At 39.1% G+C, this 20708-nt stretch overlaps 1 protein-coding gene and 1 pseudogene across 1 annotated transcript in view; both read left to right on the top strand.

The window, feature by feature from the left end:
* Aptx (aprataxin) overlaps positions 1–19091 on the top strand; it is a 52455-nt gene extending 33364 nt beyond the window's left edge. Inside the window, exons 3-4 of the mRNA XM_083136390.1 lie at positions 11848–11981; positions 18847–19091. Coding sequence (XP_082992516.1) covers positions 11848–11981; positions 18847–19007 — 295 coding nt within the window. The 3' untranslated portion in view covers positions 19008–19091. The remainder of the gene's footprint in view (positions 1–11847; positions 11982–18846) is intronic.
* A 345-nt stretch (positions 19092–19436) lies between these two features.
* On the top strand, positions 19437–19913 carry LOC145999173 (histone-lysine N-methyltransferase SETMAR pseudogene; annotated as a pseudogene).
* Positions 19914–20708: the final 795 nt, after the last annotated feature.

Genomic DNA, 20708 nt, shown 5'->3' with positions numbered 1-20708 from the left:
TATTTTTATTTTTAAATCCAGGTTAAAAAGGAGTAGTTTAAAAACACAGATTTTGATGTAAACTGTACATCGGTATATTGAAGCAGTTCAGAATTTCCTTACTAGGTGGCAGCAGTTTGTGGCACTGTCACAAATAATGTGATTTTACTCAATAGATGGCTCTTGCTATGTCTGCGTGCATAGAGAGCAGGTAGAGGTATTTAAACGAATTATTACCACATTTTATTGATGGTCGGTGTGATGATTGCTGCGGCAATAGTTATGTGATAAATTTAAGGTTTTACGTCGTTTTTGCGAACTTAAATTGGAAAGAAAAGTGATTGACATGAGGGAGAAGGAGTGAGCATAAAATCTCTTGAAAATAGAAGAAGAAGAAAAAGGATAGACGGGAACCGGAACTGGAGGTGGGGACTTCCGGAAAAAAGTAAACAGAAGGGGAAGGCTGTCAAAGAAGATGATGGTACAGGAATCGAAAGTTATCGGGATTGCAAAGATAGTGCCAATTCTTAAGCCTATCGCCTTTTAATCACTATGCTTGGAGAATCAAGTACATGTACTTATATTAAGGCGAACGTCCACCAGATCGGAAGATGAACGGAATTTTCAACGGGCGACAGTAGTCACATGGTTTGTATTGGTTGCAGAAATGTGAGTACAAATACTGCTTTTATCTGAATGTCAATTGGAGGGTGGTATTTGGAACTTTGAAAAAGCCACGTCCTGGTGTTCTACACATGCCGGCATATGTTTGGTGCGACTATGGCCATATTTCGCGTACTTTCCGCGTAAAATCCTGAAACATAACAAAGGGCATTGCGCTGTTATTTTGAAATGCTGCGAATTCGAGAATTGGATGAACTTTAAATCACTGGAAAGGAGTAAAATTTTGGACTTATGTAGTGAAGAATTTAGCATTTCCTATATCTGTATGTTAAAATGAAAATGGTGAATTTCGCTCTAGGTCATGTGACTTTTCTCGAGCGTTTGAGCAAGTATTAGTAGAGGCATGGAACCTCTCATAGCTAAGGACAGCTTTGAAATGTAAAACAAGTTGTTTGATAGCATGTTTTCGTGTAATAGTTAAATTTGAAATCTGTCTGATTTTTTTTTGTAAGGAAGTCCATGTTGGGTGGCATATGTATGAAACATGCCAACTTGATTTGAGTGATTATTCAGATATGCTTGTTATATATAAAGGTCCAGGTGTGCCTTCTGAAAATCTGTAAGCTATTGAGCAGTTGCTTATGTGGAACATTTACATGAACAGTGACGGAAAGTCAGTAACATTGGGGGTCAACGTCTGTGTATCTAATAGTGATTAATACTCTTTTTTGTCAATAAACTGGTATTTTTGAATCGTGGTGTGGTATTCCACCTAAAAGTTTTCCCAGTGTATATTTTGTATGTTGTGTACTAATGACTGTCTTCCCTTCCAGGAGGGGGGGGATTCTAGTTCGCACTGGTCATTTAAGGTAACGAAAAATCTATGCGAGTCATCATCAAGTAATCAGAGCGGTTCGGAGTAATTTTTGTAAAACTAATTAAAATTCAGGTGAAGATTCGACCGTGGCACTTACCATTGCTACCTATGCTACAGGTTAGGCGAATGAAGACAGGTTTGTAGGTTTGATATATTGTTGGAAGTTAGGTAAAGGTCGGGGAGGTAAATAGAGATGAATGGATGAGTGTTGGACAAGCCTATCATAGGGAATTCGTCATAGAAAAGATTATGAGACTTAATGGCTAAGTGGCTGCGGGTGTCTCATTAAAAAAAAAAAAAAAAAAAAAAATTGAAATTTCTCGTTGTGGGTAAAGATGGGCACTGAACATGAGCCAGTGACGCTCGATGCCCTGTTTGCGTTCATCAAAGAGAGTAATGAAGCTCTCAAAGGGGAACTTGGTGATAAACTTCTGAGTACCACCAAGGAACTTAAAGGTGAACTCAAAGAGAGTAATGAAGCTCTCAAAGGGGAACTTGGTGATAAACTTCTGAGTACCACCAAGGAACTTAAGAGTGGACAAAGTTCATTGGACCAGGGAGGGAATGTCGGTCATGTTAAACTTTTTGAGATCCTTGGGAGTGTTGGGTGAACCGGTAGGTCACACTTCAATGAGGGAAACTTGTCAAGTGAAAGCTGAGGTTCATTCTTATCCAAATTTCAACGAGATTGAAATAGGTAATGGACGGACGGGAAACGACCAGTACACTCTCCACAAAGGACAGGGGGGGAGAGTGAAGTAACGCGACCTGTCATACTATTTGTAAATATGCAAGATGATTCGGGAGACGGGGAGTTAGATGAATTTGACAAACAGTTAATACCTATTAATGTACAATATAATAATAACCGCCCTTCGGCTTTAATTCAAATTACAATTTTAGATCAGAAATTGACTGCCTTATGTGACTCGGGCGCAGAAACGAGTCTGATGTCACTAGATGTATGGAAAGGTCTCTCCTCACTCATTTCTAGACCAAGGTTGATTCCAGCATCAAATGTTAAATTGTCGGATTATTCTGGTACGAAAACTAAGTCTGTTGAAGGAATAGTTAAAGTAATGGTAAATTTGGGAGGTTATGACATTTATGTACAGTTTCTTGTAGTGAAAAAATTGAGCGTTCCTATCATTTTGGGATTGGATGTGATCTACAATGTTCAGGGTGAATTGAATTTTGATTCGGAAGCGTTGTTCTATCAGACCCGTAATGGCAGAGTCTTTTTAAAATTCACTCCATTGGAGGAAGTGGGTGACCTGAAGGAACCTAGATTTGTCAAAAGTGTGCAGGTGTCTGAATGTAAGAACGTTAGGGTAAATAATAGGTCTCTCTTCGAAATAAAATTTGAGGAGTCAGTTGAGTTATCAATAGAACAAAAATCTTGACTTATTGATATGCTGAATGAGTACGATGATGTATTTTCTGATAAACCCGGATTATGCAAAGAGTATATACATGAAATGGAGCTAAATACTGATAGTCCCATAGTCAAGAAAAATTACCCTATACCCTACGCTTACCGTGAGAAAGTGAAGGAACAAATTGATTTAATGTTGCAATGGGACGTGATAGAGCGATCTAATTCGGAATACCATTCTCCTTTGTTGGTGGTACCGAAGCCAAATGGCGGGATTCGTCTTTGTGTAGATTTGAAGAAAATCAATAAACACGTAAAATTGAAGCAGATCTCTCCTTTGAAAATAAATGATTTGTTAACATCCTTTCAGGACTGTAAATACTTGACATCCTTAGACTTAGGGAATGCATACTGGCAGGTGCCCTTGCACCCGAATAGCCGAAAGTATACAGCCTTCTCTTTTGACGGTGTACAATACCAGTTTAAACGTGTAGTTTTCGGTTCAATTAATGGCACTGCAGTATTTGTGGATGTAATGAATCGAGTTCTTGGTATGTTTCACGAGTTCACTGTAATCTATGTAGATGACATAATTATAAAGTCAAAGGATTTGGATTCCCATATAGAACACGTCAGATTAGTGCTTTCGAGATTGAAGGAAGCTGGTTTTACATTGAAGCTCGAAAAGTGTAAATTTTGTGTTCAGGAGTTGAAGTTCCTAGGTCACATAATTACTACAAACGGTTATCAGAAAGACCCCGCTTACGTGCAAAGTATAGTAAATTTACCTGTGCCTTATAATATTAAACAGTTGCAAAAGATCTTGGGATGCTTCAACTGGTTGAGCAAGTACATACATAATTATGCCATGATTGCGCACCCTTTGTATGACCTTTTGAAACATAAAACGAAATGGCAATGGACCATAGAGGCTGAGCGAGCTTTTGAACGATTAAAAGAATTGGTAGTTCAGGAAGTCACTTTAAACTATCCAGATTTCAATAAGGATTTCTTTGTACAAACGGATGCCTCCTTAATTGGAGTTGCCGGATATTGTTATCAGATTAATGAGGGTGAGATACGACATTTAGGTTATGTCAGCCGGTTACTGAAATCATATGAAAAGTCGTATACATCCACTGAATTAGAAGTCTTGGCGATTCTTTTCACTATTGACAAATTTTCATCCTTTCTTCAAGGAAGGCATTTTGTGGTGATATCAGATCATAAGTCACTCACGTGGTTGGAGTCAGCCCACACGTGGAATGCTAGACTCACTAGATGGTTTTTGCAACTCCAGCAGTATTCTTTCGAAGTGCGATATTGTAAGGGTTCCGATAACCAATTGGCGGACTTGCTCAGTCACACGTTTCCGGATAATTCAAACTCTGTGTTTCGAATAAATCAAAACCAGGCGTTGTTTCCAGGAAAAATAGTTATATCCAATGAGGAAATTGTTAAGTCCCAGCGGGAGGACTCTCAACTCAAGGAAATAATAGATTACCTGGAAGGAAATGGTTCAGTAGTCAATCCTCATTCCAGAACTTGGGATCAAACCTATTGCTTGTTTGATGAAATATTATACATACGAGATTACCATGATCATAAGAAGCTCAGAATATGTATACCGGTTATCTTAATTGGTAAAATACTCATAAGTTGTCATGATGAAGCGGGACACTTTGGGGTGGCAAAAACCTTGGCAGAAGTCTATAGGTTGTTTTTCTGGAAAGGAATGAAGTCAGATATCAAGTCTTTTGTTAAGGATTGTGAGATTTGCCAACGTACAAAACCCAATAAGCACCCAGCTAAGTTCCAAGCCCGAACTCATGTCACTGACAAGCCCGGTCAAGACCTGTTCGTAGATTTACAGGGACCCTTTGCTTCTGGTCCAAAGAGAGAGAGATTTCTATTCACGATTTTGGACTCGGCCACTAGGTATCTCGTTGCTTACCCAATAGTTAACAGTAATGCTAAGACTGTTGTCAATAAATTGGTAAATGTTTATTTTGTGCATTTGGGAGTACCGAAAAGAATTTTTGCTGATAATGGTCCACAATTTCGATCAAACTACTTTCAAGAATCAATGAAAACTTGGGGGGTGAATGTTTTATATATACCGGTTTATCACCCTAGTACTAATATGGTCGAGCGATACCACTCAGAGCTGAACAGACTTATGAGAGTGCTCTGCTCAAGTAATCATGCTAAATGGCCAGAAAGGGTGGCTCAAGCTTTGCATCTATTAAATAGTTAAATTTCTTCCCAAACGGGATATTCTCCGGAAGAGCTGCGATTGAACGTGACTAGGGGGATTCTCGATTCGCCAATAGTAGATCATGTACCAGACAATGGTACCTGGAACGCTAAATTATTGATGGCAAATCTTACTAGTTCTGGTAAACGGAAGAAAAGGCTCCAAAAACTCAACCAGGAAAAGGTAAATCATTCAATCATTAGGGTAGGCGATCTAGTTTTTATCAAAAGTCATGCTCTTGGGAACTTGGGTGAAAAGGTAATTAAAAAATATTGCGAGTTGTTCCTTGGTCCTTACCTATGCATAGTAAACAATCACAATTCTACTTTGGAATTGGTAGATTGTAACACAGGTGAGCGGATCACGAACCAATCCATAGAAAATAGTAAACTATGGAAATGTTCTCAGGAAAAACGACTTAAATGGATTGACAAAATGTTGAATTCGGGTTTCATAGACGATCGTGATCGTGTGGTAATTGACTTTGTCAAGTCAGAGGATCACGTGAGAAATGATGCGAAGTAAGGTCTAGGAGACAAGGATGGGAGTGGGTTTACTGACTCTGTTGGGCCAAGTAAAATCTGACCTGCGGCGGGTTAGTAACCAAGTAGGGAAGATAATGCGGTGGGCTAGCACAGAGATCGGTGGTCTGGCTCCTTTCCTCTCAATTATTCCAGTGCTTCAATATTCATAAGTCATATGAGCACTTGAAGTTTTTGCACATGAGGGAATGCAAGATTTTATACAATTGAGAGAGTAAATGTTATGAGTATGATAGAATTTGGAGCTAAGTATTATTGTAAAATGATTAAACTGTGAAGCGAACTAAATCATAAACTTGAAATGAGAGATGTAGTGCACCGTCTATGTATGGTCGCAATGGGTTCAATGAAGGCCACGGATCTTCTTCCTCTGTTTCGAAAATTAGGGAACGCATACTCAGGTACTTAAGGTCCTTGAAGCTTAAGGGGCAAAATTAACTAGATTCTTTGTGAAGGGGGTAACGCAGTTGCGAGTTTCAAGCTAGATAGTGCCCGCGGCGGACTATTAGTCAAGTGGACATCACCTTGCGGAGGAGCGGTACGTGACTGGATATTCCATTCCTGAATTAATGCTTGTTGAGATGCTCAAGCAAGAAATGACCGGTACGAACTGAGAATCCCAACTCTCGGGGAAGATCTCGAAAAATTTGATCAGTATAATGAGTAATTTGGATATATGTAAAGTAATTTAATCTTTGTAATTGGTAAATAGTCTGGTCCGGTATTAGAGACCTGGGTACGAATGATGTAGTGTGATGTGTGAGGTAATTTGAATGGGTTCCGCCCATGTTGGGCGCCAATTATAACGAATACTGTTATAAATATCTTTAATTGTGTACTGTATTTATTTTTATGATGTGTTTTATTTTTATTTTTAAATCCAGGTTAAAAAGGAGTAGTTTAAAAACACAGATTTTGATGTAAACTGTACATCGGTATATTGAAGCAGTTCAGAATTTCCTTACTAGGTGGCAGCAGTTTGTGGCACTGTCACAAATAATGTGATTTTACTCAATAGATGGCTCTTGCTATGTCTGCGTGCATAGAGAGCAGGTAGAGGTATTTAAACGAATTATTACCACATTTTATTGATGGTCGGTGTGATGATTGCTGCGGCAATAGTTATGTGATAAATTTAAGGTTTTACGTCGTTTTTGCGAACTTAAATTGGAAAGAAAAGTGATTGACATGAGGGAGAAGGAGTGAGCATAAAATCTCTTGAAAATAGAAGAAGAAGAAAAAGGCTAGACGGGAACCGGAACTGGAGGTGGGGACTTCCGGAAAAAAGTAAACAGAAGGGGAAGGCTGTCAAAGAAGATGATGGTACAGGAATCGAAAGTTATCGGGATTGCAAAGATAGTGCCAATTCTTAAGCCTATCGCCTTTTAATCACTATGCTTGGAGAATCAAGTACATGTACTTATATTAAGGCGAACGTCCACCAGATCGGAAGATGAACGGAATTTTCAACGGGCGACAGTAGTCACATGGTTTGTATTGGTTGCAGAAATGTGAGTACAAATACTGCTTTTATCTGAATGTCAATTGGAGGGTGGTATTTGGAACTTTGAAAAAGCCACGTCCTGGTGTTCTACACATGCCGGCATATGTTTGGTGCGACTATGGCCATATTTCGCGTACTTTCCGCGTAAAATCCTGAAACATAACAAAGGGCATTGCGCTGTTATTTTGAAATGCTGCGAATTCGAGAATTGGATGAACTTTAAATCACTGGAAAGGAGTAAAATTTTGGACTTATGTAGTGAAGAATTTAGCATTTCCTATATCTGTATGTTAAAATGAAAATGGTGAATTTCGCTCTAGGTCATGTGACTTTTCTCGAGCGTTTGAGCAAGTATTAGTAGAGGCATGGAACCTCTCATAGCTAAGGACAGCTTTGAAATGTAAAACAAGTTGTTTGATAGCATGTTTTCGTGTAATAGTTAAATTTGAAATCTGTCTGATTTTTTTTTGTAAGGAAGTCCATGTTGGGTGGCATATGTATGAAACATGCCAACTTGATTTGAGTGATTATTCAGATATGCTTGTTATATATAAAGGTCCAGGTGTGCCTTCTGAAAATCTGTAAGCTATTGAGCAGTTGCTTATGTGGAACATTTACATGAACAGTGACGGAAAGTCAGTAACATTGGGGGTCAACGTCTGTGTATCTAATAGTGATTAATACTCTTTTTTGTCAATAAACTGGTATTTTTGAATCGTGGTGTGGTATTCCACCTAAAAGTTTTCCCAGTGTATATTTTGTATGTTGTGTACTAATGACTGTCTTCCCTTCCAGGAGGGGGGGGATTCTAGTTCGCACTGGTCATTTAAGGTAACGAAAAATCTATGCGAGTCATCATCAAGTAATCAGAGCGGTTCGGAGTAATTTTTGTAAAACTAATTAAAATTCAGGTGAAGATTCGACCGTGGCACTTACCATTGCTACCTATGCTACAGGTTAGGCGAATGAAGACAGGTTTGTAGGTTTGATATATTGTTGGAAGTTAGGTAAAGGTCGGGGAGGTAAATAGAGATGAATGGATGAGTGTTGGACAAGCCTATCATAGGGAATTCGTCATACAATGATCTCGTTCTGAATGTCATGTGAGAGCCATTTGTAGCCCGAACGTCCCATTCACTACCTAGTTCATGCACAGCATCTTTTGAACCATTTTTTTTGTAAAAATTTTAACAACACTCATAATTACATACTTAGTATATAGTAATAAGTTGTGTGTTTTGCTGTCTCTGGTCATAGCCCCCCCCCCCCCAAAGTTGATGGTCTAGCGGAACATTTCAAATGTGTATTTAAAGTTAAGTTCATGTGGCATAATTCAGAGTAAACTTTACAAAAGAAGCAAAATAATACATTAGATCGTCTTAAGCAAAATAATTTGGGGGCTCTCCCCACATCGTTAACATTTGGGGGGGGGCTTGAGTCCCCCAGGCCCCATGGAGTCAGCGCCTATGATTTGCACTCATATCTATCATTCAAAATGCTTTCCTTAATCTTCTGTAAAACTTCTGAACATTATAAAACAGCCCACATCTTTATCAAAAATTTTATCCAAGAAACACATAGATCATATTTGACCAATAATTTTGCAAAAACAAGAAAGGAACTCCATAATTGAAGGGCTCTGGTGTAAAAAATGGTAAGTGACATTTTGGTCATTCCTGAGTTCATTAAGAAGAAAGGTTATTAGAAGCTATACTGCAGATAAATTGTTTTCGTGTTGTGTTTTCCAATTTCAGAAGGCTTCACTGAGTCCAGTGCAAATTGTATGACATGGAAATTTCACTCGAAAATTGAAGGATGGCACATTTTACTTTGCAACTCAAAAACGACCAAAATGTCACTTACCATATTTTACACCCGAGCACTTCAATTAGAAATTTATATTTAAAGAGAGGACCACAAAAATATTTGGTATTTTAATTGAAATTCAGAACACTGGTGAACATGAAAGGGGATGTATTAATGGTGAAAGAAAGCTACAGATCTTGGAGAATTTTAGCTCGTCTCAATAGTGTCTTATATGGAAGAGAACATCATTAAATGTCCACGATGCTATTGCGAACTCTCCCGAGCATGGTTTGCAACACACACCAGCTGGAATGTCACCAATGGCTTGACAAACATTCTTCACCAAATTCAGTGAGATGCCTACTCGATTGCAAAAGATTAAAACTCCCCTTGAAACTCCAGAGCTGGCAAATTCACAGACCTGGCTGGAAAAGCAGCATGGACAAATCTAGTGGCATCCTCTATTCTAGCAGACCTAGAGTGACCAGACACATACATCCAAAAAAGAGGACAGAGCATGGCGAAAAAGGAAGGCAAAGTCATAAAAGAAGAGGACACCGCAAAAAATGGCTATACATTTGCCATTACTCATAATTTAATTAATATACAAAAATCTTACCAACATTTTGCACACAGATGCTTTTCAGAAGATCTCTTTCAATAACTTCATCTTACCTTTAAGCAAAGAAAGCAATCTCCTAATCTGTTTTTTTTAACAAATTACAAAGAATATCTATAATTTGAAGCACAGAATTTTACATCTTTTCTAATTCTTGGATATTAGACTGAAATATCTCCACAAGTGAATGCAAATGTAACAAGTAACATTCGCTTAACTTATTTCGAAAAGCCAAATTAAAATTTTAGGTAGTTTAGATTGGGTAGAGAAATATGATTTCAATGCCACGAACATTTCTAGCACTCTTTCAACAGCAGGGGAAAGTGGCAACCACCTTACACTTTACCTCATATTCGTTTCTTCCATGCTTTAAAACTGGACATTTTCTTGCAAGATCATTGTTGAATTTACACTTTCGCTTCGTTATTTCATGAAAGTAAATATTACTTAATAATCAAAATTCTCAATATGCATTTCTGTATCGCTTATGTATAACTCAAAAAGGAACTGGCCGACCTCTGTGATGCAGTGGTGGTTAGCACACCGTGCCACAACGCCAGAGGCCTCAGTTTCATCCCGGCGTGGGCATGGCTGTCCTTCATCAAAATCGTCATATCATCGCTCATACTCATCTTCGCGATTAGCCAAAAGTGGCAGAAAAGCGAAGTAAAATAAACCAAATCAATCAACCGAAAAAGAACTGCACAGACTACATGCATTCCAGCAGTCTCATCACTTAATACTAATGACTGGGGTGTGGAAATTTGTCTATTTGCCTTTTTTTATTCCTTTGCAGAAAACCATAGGCTTCCATGTTTAAACTTGAAAGTTCGTTTCATGGAGTTTCTATTCCGAAAACACATTTTTATAGTGCCTATAAATTCCAGTTTTGATGGTTAGTGCCTATTTGCTTAATTGTGCCAAAAATGAATGTTCTGCAATTTTTGCATGCTTCAGCTTTATCTTACCTGCCTTTAGCTTTCCCTATATTGAAAGATGTAAGACTTTGTTGATGTTGTACTGACTGAAATTTGGAATTCACCAGATTTGATGGTCTGAATTGGAACATTGTTTTAAATATTTTTTTGTTACACTGGTGGAAATTATATTTTCATCATTTGTTCAAATTCGCAGTCGTTAGCACAAACTCTTTTTGTGAGAATTACTTTAACAGACGATTCCTCGCAAATGTGAATTTCAATCAAAGGAGTATTATAGTATGTTAATTGCTAGCGCACGTTTATGTATAAACTGAAGTGCTAATACAGTATAACTGTGCATCATAAGAGGAACATTTAAATAAGTTCACATCCATTGCCAATTTTAATATCTTTTTTAATTTTAGGATGCCTTTTAAGAGTCTATTTTCGTGCCTTTTCTTAGTCTGTGGTGCTTTTTTAAGTGTCTATTTTCATTTTGATGCCTATTTGACTGCCTATTTCAGAGGTTTTTAGTGCCTTAAATACGTGCTCTACTAATGACTCAGTCGGGAAAGTGATCGTATTGAGCTCCCAGATGGTAGGTAAGCATTGCTGAAATATTTAACGTCCCCCAAATGAAGCATTCTGTATGCAGCACATTTGCTATGGTCAATGCTAGCTATACTCTTTCCGAAAAAGGAGGACATGTACCGATTTCTAAAAAATCTGCCCGGATGCCGGACAGACACCTAAAAAGGAGGACATGTCCGGATAAAAGAGGATGTCTGGTCACCCTAAGCAGACCTAGTCAGTCTGGGACAGCTATCACGAACTGAATAGCTCCAGTCATTCCACTTGCAAATTGACATGTCAGATAGTACATTCGTGCACCTGCTGGAAGGTGCTTTGAGTCTTGTGTGATACACCCCCTATGTTGACATCAAGCTGTGACTCTGACACGCTCCAACATTCCATGGCAAACTAATCTCCACAGGCTACTCTTTCATTAAATCTCCACAGCCTACTACCCTTTCATTGCATGTATAGTACTACCTTCTCACAGGCTATGCTATGTATGACTAATGAAACAAATTCTGAATGTTATTGTGACCCACTATTTGTATGAACTATTTTATTGTGGGAAAATTCTGCATTGAGTTACAGAATATATATAGAATTCCCGATTGGTAAAATTATCATTTCAAATGTGTCAAACCCATTCCAATACAGTGCTGTTAATCAGTCAACAACTAGATTCGATAATTTGGTATTGTTATCACTTAAAAGGTATGTTCATAATTAATGGTACAAATCGATTTTAAACATAACTGTTTTCTGATTTAGGCTTGGATACCATGCAGTTCCGAGTATGAGCCACATTCATCTACATGTAATAAGTGACGACTTTAATTCTCCTTCTTTGAAGACCAAGAAACATTGGAACTCTTTCACTACAGACTACTTCATTCCATCACGAAGTGAGTTTTTGCTGTATTATTTGCTGATAACAAGGTTATATATTATTTAAGTGAAGTAGTAGGTAAGGTTGTCGCTCATCGTGGCCAGGTGGTCGTAAGGTGCAAGCTTTCGGCTGTGCCTACAGGAGGTGAGTATGCTTGAGTCTCCTGGGGAAAACAAACAACTTTTCCTGAGGTGGATGGGTGGCCACCCACTATTGCGAGGAAATTGGGAACCTACGATTGAGTAATGTAATCCGGTCATAGAAAACTTACAATAACTGGGAGTTTATCGTTCTGACCATACATCACCCTGCAACTGGTTGGATTATTGCCCACCTCTGGTGTGAATGCACTGGCCCTCATGACCTGTTATTATTTGTTAATATAGTAGATATAATCCTGAACATGGCTGAATATATATTTTCATGTTCTGGACCTTTGTTAGATTTGGAACTTCAATCTTATAAAGCTTTCAGAATAAAGTGACATGCAACATTACGAAAACAGCATGCACTGAAATCCGGGTTGCCAAGGTAGTTTACTTGTTACGTTTTTTACATAAATTACGCATAATTTACTAGTAATTTACTTCACGTAGAAAACCAGTTTTTTATGCAGATGTAAAAAACTAATTTTCTTTCGTAAATTAATAACTTTAATTATATTACATTTTAAACTTCAATTTTCTTACAGATGTGGGTTGGAGATTTAATAGTGGCAACTATTTATTACAAATGATACAAAAGAGATACCTCTGTGAAACTTTTACAGCCCTTCAATGTAGTCACCAGAATTGTGTACAACTGTTGTCAGCGATGTGGAAGTTGAAGTAAACCTGTAGCAGCGCCTGTTCCGTTGATGGTTCGAATGGAGCGGTCTATTGCATGAAGAAACTGGACAAGTTTGGAAGTGAATGCCTTCCACCATAGGGATCAAATAAAAGTCACAGTAATACTGCACATCGACAGTCTGTCCTTGAGATACAGTATTCATTAAGATAAGACCATCAGAGTTGTTCACGAGAATCACCATAGCTTTCACATTAGTGGGTTCTACACAACTTTAGACCACCAACTCCAATGATACTCTATTCCTCTTGTCACTTCACATGCGGCTAGTGTTGGAAGGAAGAGTCCATTTTCTGGGAGGTAGGTTAGGAATCAAACTAACATGTGGTATAAGTGAGAAGCAGCGTTCCGTTTCATGGTGTATATTCAGCACTGTTGCCACTATTAAATCTCCAACCCACGTATTCCAGTACAAAATCATTAATTTCTGAAGATTATTTATACAGCCACCTCACGCCCTCACCCTCACTAACAGATTTTAAAAATAGAACTGTTCTTTCACATATTTTTAAAAATTGAGAAACTTGTTGATACGTAGGTCTTGCACTAGTACTTGTATTTACAACATAACATAACAATTAATGACAATTTATTTGGATTGGATTGCAAAGTTTGCATAACAACTTCAAATTTCTCTTTTATACATATATAAACATGCTTCCAAAAGTTAAGCATGCGATGGTAAAATCAACAAAAATGGAAAAGTAAAGCTTTGATTAACAAAAAAATTGCACATGAAGATAGCAAATGTGTTTATGCATTAAAGGAAACAAGAATTGTGTACAAAGATGAAAAAAATATTTACTTTTCGTAAGTTATATGGTGATGTCACATTTGTGTCGTTAACATAATGATGTTTAAAGGCAAACAAACCAAACAAAACTTACAGTAATATGGTATGTGACCAAAACAAAACTTACATTAATATGGTATGTGACCACCCCAGACCTATACACAAATTTTACAGCGATTTTCCATGCTTTCAATGAGGTGATCAACCATTGCAGATGCGAGCAATGGCCATTCCTCCATTAGGGCAGTTTCCAACTCTCCGAGACTATCTGGAGGAGGTAAACGTGCAGAGACAGCATGCACGAGGGCATCCCAATAGTTTTCATGGGGGAATACGTCGGCCACTCCATACGAGAAATGCCCTCACTTTCCGGATACTCGTCAACGATGTTGGCTCGATGGGGACGGGCATTATCGTCCATAAAAACAAAATCAGGACCAACTGCTGCATCGTAGTCTCATAATGGGGTCTAAGACTTCATCCCGATCCCATGCAGCCATCACAGAACCGTCTTTAAAGATGTGCAGCCCGGTGTGAGAAATTCCAGCCCACACCATGACGCTGCCACCTCTGAATACATGATAATCAATGATGTTCTTGGCCTGATTGCATGTGCCTCGTTCTCTCCAGACCCTTACACGCTTGTCATCTGATTCCAGGGCAAATCTGAACTCGTCCGTGAACAGGACGTTGCACCAATCTGAGACAGTCCAATTGACATGTTGACGACACCACTTTAATCTTGCCCCTCTGGCTTGTACGGTTAGTGCAACACAAACATGTGGTACTTGGGCGTACAATCCCTTCATGTGGAGCCTTCGGCACACAGTACTGGCAGATACCAAGTGCCACTGCAACCATGGATGTAACAGTTGTGGAGGTCGCTCGTTGATTCCACTTGGCTAATATAGCAATATATCGATCATCAGAGGGGGCGGTAACCCTTGGACGACCGGGCACAGGTCTCCGGACAACTGTTTGTCTTGTTTTGAATTGTTTCCATAATTGAGAAATTACCGAATGATCAACGCCAAAGAAAATTGCAACATCTTTGATTGACTGTCCTGCTTCAATGCTTCCAACAGCACACCAGCACTCAATATCTGTCATTCGTCTTATTTCAGCCATAGAAACAAGAATATTATCAAAAATAATCCTACAAAAGTTATAAACACTTCGTATCAGCTTTTACATGTAGCTCAAACCCTTTGTCTTCAACGAAAGTGTGATGATTCTTGCACGAAATCCTCGCTTTTATGCTATTTCAAGAGCACAGATTAAGCACCTAGGTACAGATGATTCACGCTCTACTTACAAAAAGGAAGCTACACATAAAAATTGACATCTACATCCAAAGCGATTTTCAGCCACTCAAATTCACATACGCTTTCGAAAATTTGCATTGCGTGCTTAACACATTCATTGTTAATTGGTATATGTTATACTGAACGAGAAACTGCTTTTTGAAGGGAACATATAACTACTTAATTTTTTATTGTAAAATTGCAATGTAAGAGAACACAAATTCGGAAGAAAAGTTTTTTAAAGCTTTTTTTACGAGTCTATACCCCAACTTGAATAGATGCTTTTCCCCAGTGGCGTATCCTGAAAATTTGACACGTTTAACTGCAACAATTCTTATTTGTTGTATGTATTTATTATACACCCCCAATCTAGATTAAATAGATATAATATAAAGAGAAACCAATGCAGCCATGCAAGTAAAACAAAACAAATAGTCCAACAACTTCAATTTTATTTACCAAGGTGAGTCATAAAATTCGTTCGTTTTTACACATGGACATTGAGACTCGAGACACAATGCGAGACATCGGACTTATTCGTCAAAGTATAGGCCATTCTGCTGTATGGTCTTCTGCCAATGTTACATGACAGTCACGATCCCATGACGATATCATTTGCTGCTATTAAAGCCAAAAACTTGCGCACCTCTGTTCCCACAGCATCCAATCTGTTGAACTGTCGTCCTTGCAGTAAATGCACGAGAGCGAAACAAATGGCAATCGCATGGCGCGAGATCAGGGCTGTACGGGGGATGAGGAAACACTTCAATTCCCTCCAAGTTCTGCAGTTTCTGGGTAACAATTCGAGACCGGTGACATGGGGCGTTAACGACTTGCAACAAGGCTCTCTTCTGATGCATCAACGTTGTACTTCGGGAGCATTGCATCATGGACCACTACAGTTGTACAGCGTAAAGGTTCCCATCGACAGTAAGACCATCTGGTATGAGTTCCCAGAACACTGGACGATCAATATTCCTCCGTATGCACAACATTACCTTTCTTTCAAACCATTCCCTTTGAACAAGTGGCATTTCTTCTTGCCATGGCCGCATCCACTACTTACCACCGGCAGAATATCGTAAAAGGATCCATTTGTCATCACCTGCGACAATTCGACACCAAAACTTGTCGTCCCGTGGATTTTGAAGCAATTGTTGACAGATGGAGACACGTCGTTCAGCCTGTTGTGACGTCAACTTGTTGGGAACCAGTCGAGGCCATCTAAAGACAAAACCCATTTGGTGGAGAGAGGGAACCAATATGCTCTGGGACAATCCAACCTGTCGTGCACTGACACTTGCATCGGCTATCACGTGCTGCAGCGGGGCATCTGCATCCATGGCACCCGGTCTCCCACATCAGAGCTCGTCTTCCACGCCCATGTTCCCAGACGAGAACCATTTCTGTGCTTTCCTAATGGAAATGTGGAGGGGATTTGGATTGGGATGTTTGGAAGATGTGAAAAGTGCGAGTACAAAAAAGTAGGTTTTCATGTTACCCCGGACGTAATTCACAAGGCTCAGGAAACACGCGACTTTGAATATGACATGACGTAAGTGGGAAGAGGAAATGTAGGTATGTAAGAGGGGAGCGGAAAGCGTTCAACTTCCTGCATTCGGCGAGAAGGCATTCTGAAGTTACCACGGGGAAGTGAAATGGCATGCACCTTTTTAATTTTTAAGTTGATATGCTTCTTTTTAAATTGATTCTTTTAACTTTTGTGGTTTTAAACAGCAGTGTGGGAATGGAAGCTTTAACAGGTTTTGGCAAGTTTTCTAAATTCCTCCTTTACCAAAGTCAAATCTCTATCCTTTTTGAATCGACTTGATGTGGCTATGGAGTGTTTTTGATAGTCAAAATAGAACCTGATGAAGGGAACAGTGGTTTCCCGAAACGTTGTTTGGAAATAATATATACTCACTAATCTTAAATACAATATGTTTTAGTATTATTAAATATTATGTACGAATACATATTATTCTGTAACTGTGAGTAATTCGCACAACCATAAGTTATGAGTTTCCTAATGTTCACTGGGTCCTCACCGTCCACCACACAAATTTCCCTCGCAACTTTCATCCATCTTTTCCAATAATGTCGTAACAAGATACACATGGCCAATTTGTCGACCTATGACGGACTGCCGTAATTGCACTGTGCCTTGTCAAAATGCACTGTACCAGGTGGCGTGCCCACCGCGAGGTGCTCACTTGGCTTTCTAGGCCTTTTCTCCGGCTTCACTGTTTGCCACGTAAGAAAACGAACAAACTTTTGACTCAACCTGGTACAATGTACTTGAATTTTATCTTTTTTTTTAATGGCCTTAGAGGAGCCACCCTGGTAGGGGAAATTTAATTATAAGCGCCACATTTCCACCTGGTGGTGACAATTTTGAATTATTTTTTCTTTCAACAGCATTCACTTCCGCATGGTCTCCATATCCTCTGTACCATGTTTCACCATAATCTGATGCTTCGAATGGGCTTGAGAGAGCTCTCAGTAGGGAAACTTTAATTATGGTCACCCTGTATATCAGTTTTCTGTGGGCTCTCAGTAGGGAAACTTTCATTATGGTCACCCTGTATATCAGTTTTCTGTTATCAAAACGAGGTTTTAGGAATTAAAATTTGACCATATGTAACATGTAGCTGTACTCACTGTGGTCTAATCGGTTGGGCATCTGACTGCCATGTGTGAGACCTAGGATCAATTTCCAGGGTCCTTGTCCTTTATAACGCAAATCTCGGATTCATCCAGCCTGTAATAAATAGGAATGGGGCAGCAGGGTGCAAAATCATTGAAAACTGGTGGGGGGGGAGAAAGTTCTTCATCACCAAACACCCTCCCCCACAAACATATATGTATATTATACTATATACAGCTGGCAGCTGACAAGAAGAACGCTGGCAGAAGAGGTGTGACGTACTGCCAGGCAACTCCACTCTTTCGCGTGGGGAAGGTGCTCTTCCGCCAGAACTCTTCTCGTCAGCTTGACAATCACCCGCCAAGAAGAAAACAAGACTTCCTTCTCCCCGACCACCCCCAACCACCCCTAAATTCTGCAAATGAACCTGACCCTCTCTTTCCCTCTGTGCCCCGTCGCCCTTCATTCAGCGATCTTCTCGTCGGCTGCCGGCTGTACATATTTGTAATGTTATTAAAAGTAAAAATAAATTACTTAATTAAAATTTATTATTATTATTAATTACATAAAGGAAATTAATTTGTTACTTTTATACATATCAGATATTGCAAAGAAGCTAATTTGTTTACTAACTGGTTAAAGATATTAAATAAATTATGAAATAGTTCAAGTGGATTTATTATGTGTAAGTTTTTGTTTAGTTTGTGCTTTATGTTAATATAATCAATTAGATTTCATAGTTATTATTGTTTTGCATTCTTATTTTACTTTTATTGTGCATATTGATGTAGATTTGTTAATGATCTCTTCCGAGAGAAAGCATTCAATACTCACCACTACACTAATTTGTGTGTGTTTTCGATATTCTTCTTAGTAAAACATATTTGAAATTAAAAGTAATTGCTTATATTTTGTCTGTTATAATAAAAACTCTCCCACTGGAAATTTTTGGTGGGGGGATTTTTGAGGCAAAGATTGTTGGTGGGGGGAAATCCCCCCTGTCTCCCCCAGGATTTCGCACCGGGGCAGTCAGATCATGGTACCGATTACCTCACAAATAGCCAAGATAAAGAATGCATCACTTCTGGGTGTCTTAAAAATGCATGATACAAATATATACAATATACAGCTTATCATATTTTGAATAATATGCATATTTCCAGTTTGAAATATTTTTCAGACCCTTTTTCATAGGTAGGATGTGAGTGGTCAGTTATGTACTGCTTTGAATGATAAATCATTATACAGCTTATCTATTGCTATCTATACTATTACACATTTTCTATTCTAGAAATAATAGAAGAGCTAGAAGATGATGGACAAATAGCAGTACTGCCTAGTGGAGAAGGCAAGAAGCTCCTAGATAGTCCACTGAAGTGTCACAAGTGTAGTTTTGTACCGAAAAATATGCCCAAACTCAAAGAGCATTTGCTAACTCATTTGAAGAACTAAAGAAAGTGATAATTTTTATGAAAAAAATAACTTATTGTTGAACATTGTGAATAAATAAAAGTTACATAGATGGGATGGTACATATCTTAAGAGAAATCATGTTTTTTTAATTTGTTATGTACTTAGTATGAGAACTCGTTCCTTCAATGCTTGGAAATCTTTAAGATCCTCGATGTTTTGACATATTGCAGATAGATCTTTTTCAAGAGCCAACAATACAGTATGAAGTGGAAGAGATTCAAAATACCAGGTAACCAAGAAAGTTCATGCGGTTTTACAACTGCCTGTAGTTTTCGTGGGGTAGTACGCAGTTCAGCCGCCAGGGGTACATGTATGTGTGATTGGCGGAAAGCTCATTCCTTGGCACGTCGGCTAACTTTGATAACAGGTCGCAGTCGATAGTTCGGGAGCAAGTATTTGCAGTGAACCATGGCTGTGTCGAATGCAGTAATCAGGGCATGTTTACTGTATGAGTACAAGTTGGGCACAAAAGGAGCGGAAGCAGCAAGAAAAATATGTGCAGCGTTTGGAGAAGGTACAATTAGTGAACGGACAGCGCAAAAGTGGTTTCAGACCTTTTTGAGTGGCGATGAGACTCTGGCAGACAAACCTCGATCGGGCAGACCGAAATCTCTCGATGTGGACCAACTGAAGGCAGCAATTGAAGAGGATTCATGTCAAACGTGTCAAGAACTCGCTCAACGATTTGCGGTAAGTGCTGAAACAATTCGTGTGCACTTGCATGATCTTGGTAAATCATGGAAACTGAGTAAGTGGGTCCCGCACGAGCTGACTGCTGCAAACCGTCTCCAACGACTGAACATTTGCACTTCCTTGCTCACTAGGAACAACAACTGTCCAATTTTAGACCGCATTTTGACGTGTGATGAAAAGTGGGTAATGTAAGATAACAAAAAACGTTCATACCATTGGCTATCGTCAAATGACACCATACCTTTAACTGCAAAACCTGCTCTTCATCAGCGGAAGGTGATGCTGTGTGTCTGGTGGACTACGGCTGGGATTGTGCATTATGAGTTCTTGGAAAGTGGTAAAACCATCAACAAAGAGGTGTAATCCACGCAATTGCAGAGTGGCCGAACAGTTTGGAAAAAAACAACCTGCATTAGTGAATAGGAAGCGTGTTCTTTTCCACCAATACAATGCTAAACCGCATGCAGCAAAGATGACCCTGGAGGTGATTTCTTCTCTCGGCTGGGATCTTCTGCCACATCCAGCGTATTCACCCGACATCGCTCCATCAGACTCTCTTTCTGGCTCTACAGCCCTTGGTGGGCCTTGGCCTCCTCCACAATCAGCCTCCATTCCAATCTATCATCAATTCTTCTCCTCCATCCTTTAATCTTCATTGTCCGCAAGTTTGCAGCTACGTCATCTATCCATCGAAGTCGTGGTCTGCCCTTTCTTCTTGCGTGGTGAAGCTTTTCTTTCAACATTCTTCTTGGCATCCTATCGTCCATCATTCTCTCCACATGCCCCAACCACTTTATTCTCTGGGCTTTGACAAATCTCACTATATCTTGGCCTTTTATTAAATCATCTAGCTCTGCATTATATCTTATTCTCCAGTCGTCATCTTCCCTCACAGGTCCATATATCTTTCTTAATATTCTTCTCTCAAATATTCTGAGGGCATTTTCATCTGACAGTTTCAAAGTCCAATTATCTGATCCATAAGTG

This window comes from Lepisma saccharinum, chromosome 15, assembly GCF_977018435.1.
Source record: "Lepisma saccharinum chromosome 15, izLepSacc3.1, whole genome shotgun sequence".
NCBI classification, from domain to species: Eukaryota; Metazoa; Arthropoda; class Insecta; order Zygentoma; family Lepismatidae; genus Lepisma; species Lepisma saccharinum.
The sequence above is the reverse complement of the archived record's forward strand: the minus strand, read 5'-3'. Positions and strand labels throughout refer to the sequence as shown.